This window comes from Ammospiza caudacuta, chromosome 10, assembly GCF_027887145.1.
Source record: "Ammospiza caudacuta isolate bAmmCau1 chromosome 10, bAmmCau1.pri, whole genome shotgun sequence".
NCBI lineage: Eukaryota > Metazoa > Chordata > Aves > Passeriformes > Passerellidae > Ammospiza > Ammospiza caudacuta.
This window is the reverse complement of record NC_080602.1, coordinates 21059584-21073545: the sequence shown is the minus strand read 5'-3', so window position 1 is coordinate 21073545 and position 13962 is coordinate 21059584. Positions and strand designations below refer to the sequence as shown.

The 13962-nt window shown below is 46.0% G+C and overlaps 1 protein-coding gene across 2 annotated transcripts in view; it reads right to left on the bottom strand.

Moving 5' to 3' along the window:
* NTRK3 (neurotrophic receptor tyrosine kinase 3) overlaps positions 1-13962 on the bottom strand; it is a 203648-nt gene that overhangs the window by 32145 nt on the left and 157541 nt on the right. For both annotated transcript variants that reach the window (XM_058811211.1, XM_058811209.1), the window contains exons 13-14: positions 8434-8564; positions 3060-3232 (exon numbers count right to left, since the gene is read on the bottom strand). In XM_058811211.1, coding sequence (XP_058667194.1) covers positions 3060-3232; positions 8434-8564 — 304 coding nt within the window. The remainder of the gene's footprint in view (positions 1-3059; positions 3233-8433; positions 8565-13962) is intronic.

Here is a 13962-nt window from a genome sequence, read left to right as displayed (position 1 = left end):
GTGCTGTTACCCCTGCTTCAAAACTGCTGCTGACAGGAAACAAAAGCTGGAAAACCAGCAACCAAAGGAAAAAGGGGGAAGTGATGCACACCCTCAGTGAGCAGAGAGGGATGTGGTCACTGCAGACCCCAAGGCAGTGGGGGGTTGTGCCAGGAACACCCAGCCTTGCCCCCCACCCAACCTGCAGGTAGATTCCTGTGTACACCATTCCTAGGGATGCTCCTTGGAAGGCCTTGCCTGTATTTCCCCATGCCAAGAACTTTTCTATCAGTATTTTCTGAGGCAGGACAGCATCACTGCAGCCTGCCTGGTGCAGACAGCAGGGTCTGTTGTGGCACCATCAGCCTGGTGGCTTTGGAAGGCACAAGGAGCCATGCCAGCACGTGCCACCACTAACCCAGCTGGTATCTGCTGATCCTGGTGCTGCCCCTTGCCACACCAGTGAATGTTTCAGGCCACTAAAACTCTCTGTTCTCTGGGAAGCACACAAAGGTCTAACAACACCGAGGGGAATTTATTTATTGTGCTTTTCTCTAGGAAACTGGGTCTAAAGTGAGTCTCTTCCGTTTTACTGTTTTTCCAATTTCTGCAGTTAAACTAGGAAAAGTCCATCTGAGCATCTTACAGACTCCCAGTGTCCCTGGCCTTCAGTGTCTGGGAGTCACTGTCCCCTGCTGTGGGCTGAGTGAATTATTCCATGATAAAAACTGCTGCTTGCTGAGGGATTCCAAGCAGCTCTGCATCACCAACCCTTCCAGATCCCCTTGCAGCCCCCATTCCCCACCAGCAGACACCTTACCTGGCAAAGCCCAAACTCTCTTTCCATATGACATTTCCTCAGGCTTTTTGAGTGCTTCTTTGCAGGGTTTAAGCTCCCTTGTCCCCAAAGCCATCTTCCTTTGGGACATAAAGTGCTTTTTCACTGCCTACCACATTCCAGCATGCAGGCAAAGGAGCACATATAGCTGCTTTTTCCAAGGCTGCACAGGAAGGAGAAGCTGGCAGCTAAACACAGCTGGAAGATGAGAAGCTGCAGTCCCAGGGACCACACAGCTGGAAAAGTTTCTTTTCCTTCATAAAGGCCAAAGATAATACAACAAGCTTTCTTTTCCAATGAGACTGGAGATGAATTTCATCAGGCATGAGTGCTTCTCAGACATGTCCCAAGAAAGAGCTGGGACATGGGAGTGAGAGGTCCATGGCTCCAGCATGATTTCAGCCTTAGGAACACACTGCTGAAGCAATTCCATCAGGCAGTGGGCACATGACATCTTTCTGAGACACTGAGAGAGCCTGTTTTGCTCTGTACTCTTTGGGAGGTTAACTAGAGCAGTGAGAGAGGCTGTTCCTCAGCTCTAATATCTGACTCCTCTAAGGAAATAAGGTTGGTGGCTCTGCCAGGAAAAAGGATAGGTCAATTTGGAGTTTTCCTTTGTGAAGCACTTGAAGACCAGCATTTCTCGGCCTCTTTTCAGACTGCCTGCCTTCAGTCACAAGGCTGAGGCATTGTCCTTAACACTGCATCACCAGTCTGGGCTAAAACACCCTTTCAGCCCAGCCCCTGGTTTCATACTGGTGGCAGAGCTCAATCTGCTGCTGCTGGGAGGTTGCTGAGGCCTCCAGGTGTGACAAAAGAAGGTCCCAGGTAAGCAAGGCTGCTCGCCCTTGAATGTGACTCTGAGGAACTCTGTGAAGCCAACAGCCTTCACTCATCCTACCTTGACAAAGATGTCTTGGATCTATCCAGAGCTTGAGACAGGGGCTGAGCTGTAAATCCTATTCAATCTGCCCACAGCTATACCAAAATGAGGATGAAAATCGATGCAGGAATATTCCCAGCTCACCCACTGCCCTGCAAATGCCCCAAAGCTGGAGACAGGTTGGCACTACTTGGCAGAGGAAAGAAGAAATATCTAGGATCCTTCCTTATATTCTTCTGGTGTGGGTGATTGCTTAGAAGTGAAAACCTCAGGTAAAAACTTGTGCTTCCTGGTCAGAAACTGTGTTGGTAGAAAAATACTCAGTGAGTGTATCCCAACCCCAGAGCTAGACCTGCCGTGCACAAGATTCTTGTTCCCCCTGCAATCATATTCACACTTAGCAGTCAAAACAGGAAAATATCAAGGGTCCAATTTTCTAAATATTGGGAAATAAAACTACTAATTATTTCAAGAGGTAAGTACCACTCCACTTGCGTGCAGGTTTCAGAGTGGAATTTCTATTTTGTGGCAGAAGAGCACCATAAACATCCTCCCACAGCTGCTCCCTGGCCCTTGCTGCTGCTGGATACAGAGCACACAAGTGATCTGCCTCAGGCTGGTGAAATGGTTGAATGATGATGGGGGGCCCTGGGAGCTCTGGTAATTTGCATCTCTCTAGAGACAGAGAAGGTAATTACAGCACTTCTTCAGGCCTTGCCTGACTTCATGAGTAGTCTGGTGCCACAGGTTAGGGACCAGGAACAGGGATGGACCCCACAGGCACTGCCTGAGACTCCTCCAACATTTATCAGGCCTTTTCTGAATGCAGGAATGAGAACAGTGACCAGTAAATGCCTAGCATGCAAATCAGGTCAAGGACACCAACAAATTTCTCAAAGGAATATTTTGAATATTTTGGTTCTTGTGCTGTTGAAGCAGGAGCTCAGTGGCTGAGGCAGTGATGGCAAGTGGCCCTCCTGCTTCAGTGGGACATGGCTTTGCTGGACATGCAGGACTTGGAGCTGCTGACAGCTGTGGCTTCATGTCTTTCCATCCCCACAGGGCAGAGAAGGATCAGAGCCATGCTCCCTGCAGCTTCAAACTTGCTCAGGTTCGGAGAAGAAAACCCCAATTTCCACATCTCCTGAGATTACCTAAGAGAAAATGTTGAGACAGAGCTCCCAAAGCCCTAAATCTGGCGAGTGCCATCACCTCCTCCAAGCTGCGCTTGGAACAACCATCCATCACTTCTCACCCCACCAAACAACAACACCATTAGTGCACCACTGAGCTAGAACAAGTTCCCCCGAGGCTGTGGGGCAGCCCCACAGCACCTCCCATGCCCTCATTACCACCCACCTGAGGAATTTGTTGAGGTCCCCGTGCTTCATGTACTCGAAGACCATGATGAGCGGGTCGCCGTCGCCGCAGACGCCGTAGAACTTGACGATGTGCTCGTGCTGCAGGTTGGTGAGCAGCTCTGCCTCCCGCTGGAAATCCTTGCGGGCTGCCAGCGTGGGGTCCTTCAGAGCCTGCAATGAAGGATGCATGTCAGAACTCAGGACATCCCTCCGGGTGCCCAGAGCTGCCAGGGGGCTCGGAGACTCTGGCACACAGCCCGGAGCAGCTGTGGGTTTGGTTATGACACGTGGAGCAAATTGCCAGCTTTGTATGAGGACCTGAAAGTCACAGAAGTTTAAATAATGTAATAGTAACATTATTTCTACTGGGTGAAAAGGTAGATTTTGGGATTTTTAGTATGGGGGTTTTGGGGACAAGATGGAGGGACTTGAGCATGTCCAGTCCTCCTCCTCCTCCTCCTCCTCCTTCTTCTTCTTCTTCTTCTTCTTCTTCTTCTTCTTCTTCTTCTTCTTCTTCTTCTTCTTCTTCTTCTTCTTCTTCTTCTTCTTCTTCTTCTTCTTCTTCCTCTTCTCTTCTTCTTCTTCTTCTTCTTCTTCTTCTTCTTCTTCTTCTTCTCTACCTCCATCTTCTGCAGTGACGCTGGCGCTTTGGGATTGGTTTAGAATAGAAGTGCACTGTCTAACATAGGTGATAGGCATTGGAAAGTAATTGTAAATATGTTATACGTAGTTTGTAGTATAAAAAGGCAACACCGCCCCGAGGGCGGTCAGAGTGCTGTTGGATGCCTTGCTGAGCAGACCTTGGCTGGGCAGGAGGAAAATTTTATAAATAAGAATTAATAAACAACTTCAAGACTGAAAATTGAAGAGCACTGACTTGTTCTTGGGACATGTGGGCTGAAACAGAAACTTTTTACATATCTCAGGACTGCAATTAACAACTAGACTCCTGAGAGATGCACACACAGAGTGGGCTCAGGTGGGGGAAAACCCAAAACAAAGGGGTCACAGCATCTGGGAGGAGCTGATGAGGAAAGGAGGGGAGAGGAACCACCCAGTTGTGCTGGTGGCACCATGTTTGTGTTGTCATTCCTGTAGTTACTGTCCCACTGGGCTCCCCAGCTCATTTCCTAGGCAGCAGCAAACATGCCTCAGAGGGTAATAGCTTCCAATTATTCCCAGTTTGGGCAGAATTTATACTGGTGACCTAGGGGTGAATGGCTTCATATCTCATTATTATTAAATTCCTGAGCCAGCCAGTCCTTGCTATCTGTCTTTTATTTCGAAATAGCTGACTACACTGCCTTTATTCAGAAGATGGATTTGCCTGGCTGTGCAGTTATTGTGTGGATTTTTCAAACTGCCTCTGAAGAAGGACATTGTCAAGTCTTTTCTCATAATTTTTAAAATCATGTTTTTATTCCCTGCTGTTTATAACAACTCCCCTGGCAGACTGATGCTGAAACCAGTATCCTTATTGAGAATATCTCATCTCCCACAATTTGAGAATGCTATTTTGCCATTGCAAGGCAGCTTGTGTGCTTCAGGTGGTGTGGACCAACCTGACATTGCAGAGTTGCCATAAAGATGCTGCTGTGGCTGCAGCTGATGACAAGGGAGGATTCTCCAGGGTTGGGCTCTGGCTTGTCTGTGCATTTTTGTGCAGTTGCATTGGAGAGTTAGTCTGAAAGGAGCTTGTTGTCATCTCAGGGTATCAAGGAAGGGAACTTGATAAAAAAGTTTAAGTCCAGACCATTTGACAAGATGAAATGGCCACAAGAATCAGCACAGTCTTTTAAAAAATTTAAGAAAATGAAGAGTCTGGTCTTGAGTTGCTGGTAGTGCATCGTATTCGCTGCATCCTCCGCACGTCAGGACTGTTTAGGACCAATTCTGGCTTTAACTGTGCAACCTAACAGGAGCTGAAAAGGACTCAAATCCTGAAAAGGACTCAAGGAAACTTGTTCCACTATCCTGTGTTGGTCTGACGTGCACCAGTTGCCCTTCAGTGGTGGGGACACCGGGCAGCTCTCCCTTTACCTACACACAAATATACCTTCCCCCTTTCCCCATACCTTGAATCTCCCCATGCAGACAGCAGAGGTGGCCTGAGCAGCTGCAGGCTGCAATTTACGTGCAAAAAGGGGCGCTAAATGTCAGAAAGCTGTTCATGGAGAGTGGGGCCCAGCACTCTGTTACTGCACCTGGGCTGGTCCATGGTGCTGCTGGCTCCAGAGAAGGTGCTTTTCCCCTTGGAGCAGACCTGCTGTGAGGCTTTTCCCCAAGCCTTAGGACACTGCCTCATCTGATTCTGCCCCCAAAGTGCTATGGCATAAACCTATTTTAATTCTTTGCCCTTTGGGATAGCTTGACTAGAGATATTTAGATGAATGTTAGTTACATGGTGCAGATGGCAAAGCATCCATCCTTATCTCAGGCACCCAATTATTTTAGTCATTTAATATCTTCATAATGTTGATGCCACCCTATTTTTCTGCAAGAAAATAGTCCCTTCCCCCATCACTCTTTTCTCCCCCTTTTTCCTGTGGTTGCACATAATATTTCAAGCTCCAGTGAGTTTAGGTTTCATCTCCTTCACACACAATCATTTTTATAAGGTGTTAAGATTGTAAGTTTGTTGATCTCACACACCAAAAAAAAAGTTATTAACTCCCTTCTCATTGCTAAGGTTGAACAACCAAGCATTTCAAAATGAGGGAGCTGGAAGGGATAGAACAGGGAAAGAGGACCAGAAGCAAAGAAAGAGAAGGGATGTCTCAGTAAAATCAGTGGAATGTCTCTCCCAGGAAGGTTCAGGGTAGATTATTTTTTTGTGTGTCTCCATCACACAATTCCTCCATAACTTCTGGCAGGTCCCTGAGCATCTGCAGGTTGCAGCTGTCATCATGAAGTGCCAGTTGGTCTGATATTACTTGGAAAATCCCCTCTTATTCAGCCTCAGGGCCAGGCTTTCACAAGCACCATGTGTTTATTGCTGCAGCAGGGCTCACTCTCAGTCAGGTACCTGCTGTCCTTGCGGCTGGAGAGAGAGGTTGGTAACTCCATCCTTCACCTAAAGCAGATCTCTTCAGCTCAGTTTTCCTGCTTGTGCTTCTGCCTTCTGCAAAAAGGGATGATACAACCCCAGTAACTTGCTGGGAGGCTGTGAAAATGGGTACACTCACATCTGGGGGTTTCCAGCACAGGAATGATCCTCACAATGGAGCAGCCACAGAGAAATGAAAAATAAGGTGTTCAGAGGACAAGCCCTGAACACAGCCGCTCCAGCATTTCTAGTACTTGACTTTGTCACCTTAACACTCTGCTGGATACAGTGCTTGTGCATTTCTTAGGATGCTTTTAGAAGCAAGCTGAATAAAACAGGAAGCTTGTCCATGCCTTCACATCAAAACTCAGCTTATCTGCAGGGCTGCAACCTTTAGATCTGCTAAAAATCTGAGTCCATTTAAGCAAGAGAGTAACACAGCCCCTTCCTTTGGCCCTGGGAGAGAGTCCCTGGGAGCAGGGCAGAGGCAGGCTCTGGGCTGTGGACTCAGCTGCCCCTAACCAGGGAGTCCTGCTGCTGCCCTGAGCTGCAGTGACTGGGGAGGCAGTTCTCAGCCTCAGCTAGGGGCATGAGATCTTCAGGAATTGCAGCCAAATCTCAACTTAATATGTAAAGCCCTTATTCCTGCCTTTTTTTCTTCTTTTTTTTTTTTTTTTTTTTCTTTTCTTCCCCTCAGACTTCTAACGTGGCCCAAATTAGAGGGATTTTTTCCCTGCCACTCCCAGAGCTGGCAAGAAGCCAGATTGCAGGGCCCTGCTCCAGAGCTGGAGCTGTATGATCTTGCAGGATGAAAGGCACTCTGGAGATGTAAGCTCATAGTAGCAATTAAAAGAAACAAGTTCGGATGCTGTTCCTGCCTACATGCAAATGAAACTCTGAAGAGACTGGGGAGCCAGGCTTGCTGGGGGATGGCTGGCACTGACAGGCAGGTACCAACCCTGTAATCAAACAATTAATCACGTGGGTGTCTGCATGTCCTCGGCTTTCACCACTCTCAGAGGTGAAAGGTGCAATCTTGTGTCGCAGACATCTTTTTATGAAAATCTTCTCTTTAGGATTTTTTCCTTCTGAGAAGCTGAGGCGCCTCAGGAACAAATGTAAACATTGATTATCTGCTGCTGTGGAATGCAACAGGTGCATCTGTGATTGGTCTCATGTGCTTGTTTGTAATTAATGGCCAACCACGGCACAGCTGGCTTAGACAGAGTGTCTGGGACAGCTGCCTTTGTTATCATTCCTTTCTATTATAAGCTTAGCTAGCCCTCTGAAATAAAACCTTTTCTTCCATTCTCTTAGTATTGTTTTAATGTAATATATATCATAAAATAATAAATCAAGCTTTCTGAAATATGGAGTCAGATCTACGTCTCTTCCCTCATCCTAAGACCCCTGTGAACACCGTCACAATCTTGCACTTCACTGCCGGAGCAAAAGGGGTCATCTGAGCTAAAAAATAAATAAAGGCTAGAGCTGCCAATGATTAGAGCAAGTCACAAGTAACTGGATGCCTCCAGCACTTTGGAGAGAGTGCTGGAACCTTTCCCCCTGCAGAGCATCGGTTCAAATGCAGACCTTGTTCCAAGGAGTTGGGAAGCACTGGTTAAATCCAAGGGATTAAACTGCGGCTCTGCCAACTGGTGCCACTTGAGACAAGAGCACAGCTCTGCACTGAGTGCTCTCCTCTGCCCAGAGCCACACTGATGGGGCACAGCTCCCACCAGGAATATCACAAGGATGCAAGCAGCACAGCACAAGCCAAGCTGAGCTCGTGTTGGCTTAAAATACTCAAAACAGGAGCAACCTGTGGCTAAGCAAGCAGGAGCAGAGTGGAGCCAAGCCGAGTTGCTTTGCCCATCTTGCAGCAAATTGATCCCAGAAAATTGGCTCGTCATGCTTAGCTTTCATTGCTCATTTCTGCTGAGGCCTTTCTATGTTTCAGCTTCTGCATGTTACACAAAAAGATAAAATCCAGAAGGAGCAGGGCCGCGGTGCCTGCTGGAGGGAGTTGGATCCACACTGTGTGCTGCAGCTGCACCGGAGCTCAGCTCCCAGCCCAGCCTCTCCTCCCTGCCTGTCTCCTGGCCGTGTCAGCAGGAAGGGAGGCTTTGGCACTGCTGAGAACAGACAACCTTGAAGCGAAACGCTGAAACTTTGTGTGACTAATTGGATTTACCACAATCTCCGGCATCAGATAAATCTCCACCACTGGCCCCCAGCCCTCCCCTGCTTCCCTTTCCCACACAGGCTCATCCAGTCTCCCTTCATTGGCCAGCCCCTGCCCTTCTCTCTTGCCCTGAGCATTTACCTTCACTGCCACCAGCATTTTGTCGTTGGTGGGGCTGAGGTTGTAACACTCGGCCAAGAACACCTTCCCAAAGGCACCTTCTCCCAGCTCCCTCTTCAAAACGATGTCTCTCCTCTTAATATGCTGGACATCTGTTGGAGGGAGGGGAGGAACAGAGAGAGGGTTGAGGGGAAGAATGAATCAGGGTTAATTCAGCGAATGGAAAACAACTAATTCAATTTTCTTGCAAGCTGCAAGGGAACTGAAATTGTTTCGTGAAAATATCTACGGGGATCTTTTTACCCACCCACCTACAGAAGGCAGCAATCTCTGTGATGGAGTTAGTCCCATGCAAAACATCTGTGAAGAAAGTACTTGAGGTTTATCAGTTCTCATGACAAGCTCGTGGCAAGCTTGTCCTCAGGGGCAAATTCTGCTACAAGGACTTGAATCTCTTTGGAATGATCCTGGAAATAATCCATCTCCTGTGAGGTGTAGCAAAGGTCACATCCTTCCAATGAAAGGCCAGGTGAGATTAGAAGGCCCTGTTGAGTTTTGCATTTCAACTGGGATTAGTTTAAACTCGAGCAGGACGGATTTTTGAGGCTGATGCTTGGTAAGTCAAAGCATTCCTGGGAGGAGGAGGAGCAGTGACCCCAACATTCCTTAGGGCATTAGCAGGAGCTGGCTGAAGTGCTGGAACTGCCCCACAGCAGGACCCTGACCCTGCAGCCTCCCCCTACACAACTGTTCCCTCAGAAAGAAGGTCATCCCAGGATACCATCACTGGCACAACAGATGAGCTGAACCCATTAGTTTCAATGATCCTTCCCACTGACATTTAGGACAGCGAGGACTGACGGAGAATGGCAACTGAGGATTCAGGAAGAATCACAAGAGCAGTAGCTTTAATTTACCAGAGGTACAGAGGCCAAGGAAAAGTGGTTTGCTCAGCTAACAGGTCATTCCTGAGGATTAAATCTGCCCAGATACCAGGCACCTGCAGGGGCAGGTTAGTGACTGTGTGATATCCACTGACTCTGGGTCATTATCAAATTCCACGGGTGGCTAGGAGAACTTGTTCTCTTTTGAGGACAGCAATAAGGCACAGCAAACCTCTAAGCACCTTTGTGGCATCACAGCGCCCCTAGAATTCCTCAGCAACACAAAAAAGGGGGGTTTTTAATGCTTGGAATGAACTGTAGAAGCAGTTAGAGATGCACAGCCACCACAGCATTTTCTTAAGGGACAGCACCCAAAACTTCATCTCTGTGAACTGTCCTTCAGTGGAGCTTTCCATCACCATGAGAACTGTGGCAGCACAGACCACTGCCAGCCTCAGCCTGATGGTTTTGAAGGCCAGTGAAGAGCTGTGCACTCTTCTTCAGTGCCCAGTTAGCAAAAGCTGATGCATGAGAGGTCTCCTCAAGCAGAGGCATTACATGGGACAGTGCCCTCTTTCCACTCATGTGTGATGTTCATAACCCTGAATCTGTTTGCTTGTAAACCGGATCACTTTTGATCCTTTTCCATCTCTTACTTGTGCCACAGGAGCTGTAAAGGTATGCCCCTTAGATTAGGTGCATTTCCCTGCAGATGAAGGAGGTGGAAGAGACTAACTCTGGGTTTCAGACTGGCTGCAGGGACACATCACAATCTGCCACCAGCTCCTGCCACCCAGACACCCATGCAGGCACCTGTATCAACCTGAGGGATCACACAGGCACCACTGAATGCATCAAAAAGCTAATGGAACACAAGGATCCTAATGGCTTTCATGCAATTAAGGTTTTTAATTAGGAGCTCAGAGGCAGGTTTATGGAGCTGCCATCCCCGGGCCCTTGGCTTGCTTGGGAAGATGGATGCTGCAAGATTGCACAAGCAATGGGCCTTGTAATGAAAGACACCTCTCTGGGAATTCCCATTGACCTTTCTTAATTGTTCAATAGGCTGAAAACTGTTTCTTACCTATATTAATAATATCAGTAACATTAAGGCCCACGTTGGTAGGCACATCCAAAATGACTTTGGTTTTAAACCTGCAGTGGCAGCCAGGGAGAACAAATCACATGTGGACTTTGCCTTCTCCACCTGGTTTAGCTGAGTGTTTAAGGAGTACCTGGCGAAATCTGAGATATAATGTGTTGAAATGTAAAGCAATGAACTTGGGTGAGGAAACTCCTAATATAAGAAGAGCTCAAATGGCACCAATTTACTTACTAGAGTAGAGGAAAAGGGGTTTATCCTCTTTGGCTTGGCAAACATTTCTATAGCACTCACCACTACATTACCTTGGTCTTACTGTGTTGTCAAACCACATATTTGCATTCTTGATCTCCCAAATAGCAGCAATCAAGAAAGCTGTAAGGAATGATCTTGTCCTAAGAGGAGCCCAAGGATATTTTTAAAAATTCAGAAATGTAGCAATTACAATAGGATTGTCCCATTTGGTGTGAGATGAAGTTAAATAGGAAACAGTCTCAGAAAAAACAGCAATACTATTTAAGAATTTTTACACTTCTGATGAGTAACACCATGAGAGAGGCAAACCTCTCTTTCTAAACTCTCCAGGGTATTGTCCAAAACTTTCGGCTCCCAATGTTTCCTCCCAATAACATCTTAATAAATTATCAGACATTTCTGAGAGCTGGCATCCAAACTGTGTAATTACATCTATATTATTAAAATAATATCCCATCTGTCTCTGAGACCAGATTTTACAGCTAGTTGTTAAGAGTCACCTGAGAAGTTTCAGGGAGAATTCATATGAAGAATTAAATGTGGTATTATGGCAGACAGAGTTGAATTGAGGGAGAAGCAATCCTTTTGCAGTAGTGGACTTGTGTAGCACTGTTGGACTGAAAGTTAACTTGGGTGGCTATAAAAATAAAAGGGTCATGAAGTTAAGTAGTTTGACAGCAACTGGACAATCTTAATGTAGAATCAGAAAAGTACATTTCCTGATGGCAATTTCTCTCAACCTCAAATAGACATAAATTTTGCTTCACAGTATTTTAGGCACAAATGGAATAATAAGTGAGTTATAATAAATTGCTTTTCCACATGCTAGAGGCCTAAAGTAGTGAAGTTTAGATCAAATCCTTCCCTTTACGGTGAGATCAGCGCTATGATTAATTCTAACCCACTATAAAAGACAGGTTTAACCACAAGGCAGTGACAAACCCCGTGTCACAGCGTGGCCAGCAGCATTATTGTGCTCACCTTGCACCTCTGTGCTCACCCATCCTGGCTGTAACTCACGAGGAAGGCCAAATAGCCATGAAAGATGCTGTGCTGCAAGGGCACCTCGGAGGTTCATCTGCATAAATCTGTTTACCTGCTCCTGGAGGAAGCCGAGCCCTGTCTGATAAACAGCTGGTGTTTATTTGTTTTAGGCAGGCAGTGCTGTGCTAATCTGTCTCGGCTGTGTTGCAGTCAGCCCTGTAGACAAGGTGGATGCAAACTGCCTCTCCTGAAGCACCACTCTTTTTGTTTTTTTCCCTCCCTGTGTACCATTTACTTATAAAAACAAGACAACAAGACAATTCATAAGAAGATCCTGTGCAGAAGCCACAGCAAGACCTGACAGGAAAACAAGCAGAATTGACAGCATGATGTGAACTCATTCAAAGCCATGCTGTACCTAGGGGAAGGATGTGAGTGCCTGACGCTGAAGTAATTCCACTTTACAATGAAACACCTTCCAGTCATTGGTTTGGGATCAGTATATTTTTTCATGATACAGAAGAAAAGTTGGGCAGATTCCCCACCTTCCTCCTTGTCCATCAAGATTTAACACACAGAGAAGGTGTTTCAAACTTTTGCCTTCACTGTTGTTCTGAATATCCCATTAACCACATCAGAAAGCACCTGACCTGCAGCTGGCTAGAAATGGCCCATAACTTTAGCTCAATGATGGCAGCATGGGGGTAAGTTAGAGCATTAACAAATATAAGTCTGGGACCCACTTTCACACATGCAGATAGTTTCCCCTTCTCTGGAAAAGCCAAGGCAGAAGGATGGCAGCTTTGCATCTGCAAAGGGATCTTTGCCTAACCACCTCCGAACCTTTTGCAGGACAGATGATTTAATCTGTGCTTAAAGTGAATTTAGTCAGAAAAGTGGCTGTCTGAAACCAGAAACTTCTTCCTCCCCATCACTTGCTCCCACGTGTCCTTAGTCATGTCTGTTCCTCTCCTCGAGACAAACACCTTCTGGTTTGCTAAACTTGTGAACCCAACACAGCCATGGGATACTGGGGAAGAAGAAGAGGGAAGATGATTAATTCTGCTTTCCTCAAACATCAGTCTACCATGTCCCAATGGGTCGCTTCTGCACTGGCCCTTTGACAGAGCCTGGAAAAATCAGAACTTTTCCACTCCCATCTTTTACTCTCATATTGCAGAGTGTCTCTATCTTATGGCAAGGTCAAGACAAAAAGACCCCAACTCAACCTCCAAATTCCAGGTAGAGCTCATGGACCTGGTAATAGACTGTGTCCAATGGAAACACCTTGTTTTGAATAACCACCACTTTTCAATCACATGAGCAGATATTGGGAATCTGTATGAGTACATTTCGTGAATCTAATTTTCCAATTACTGTCTCATTTCTAAATCAGTCCTGGGCATCAGATGAAGAAGAGATGGGTTCAGTGACACTGCAAATTCTGCATTTCAAATTCCCGTCACAACCAGTATCTTTGAAACCATGGTTTGCTAATACTCTTGCATGCACATGATTGTGTTTGGACACAGATGACTACAGGGGGAGGAAAATGGACAAATCAATCTCCAGAGTAAACCATGAGCAGCGCCAGTAGCTAAGTTAGAACAAACTGTAAAACTACTGGATCATTTACACCAAGTCAATTTCAATTGTTAAATTAATTTCAATTATTTCCTCACATCATCTTTCAAACTCCCAAATAGCTAGCAGTCTGTCTTCTTTTATTTCTAGTGGGTTTTTTCACCCTGGACTATTAATTCACAAGCAACCTGTAGCTTGCTGGTGGAATAGACCAAAATTATGGACGTTTCCACTTTTAATTTTGCTGCCCTCTTTATTAGAAGATTCCTCTTCTTGCCTAGAAAAGACCAATATCAATTTTTTATAAATTTTTCTTCTCCATCCACATGTGACCCTGTTTTCCCTAAAGGCAGGTCCTTTCCTGCACCTCTCCATCACCAGCTCCTCTTTCCCTTTTCACATCATGGCATTTCTGCTCTCTGTTTCTTCTTCTCTATTTTTTGCCCCTCTTCCTGTTCAAGCCCTGTTTTAAACCTGACTTATTTTAGATCTGTTTCTAGGGTATCCTGATTTGGGTCTGATCCTGGGCTCTTTGTAGATATGGTCCTGATTTTCATAAGCTGCTAATGCCTCATTTGCATCAACAGCACTTTATAAATGATAACAACAATGACATTTTTCAGCAGTGGCTGAGTCATTTGCTGTAACAACTAATTTATGCCAAAGAATTTTGTCTTTTCTTTCTACATAAGTTGTCCACAAAAAGGTAGCAAAGTTCTCACTTAGTCAATGTGATTCATT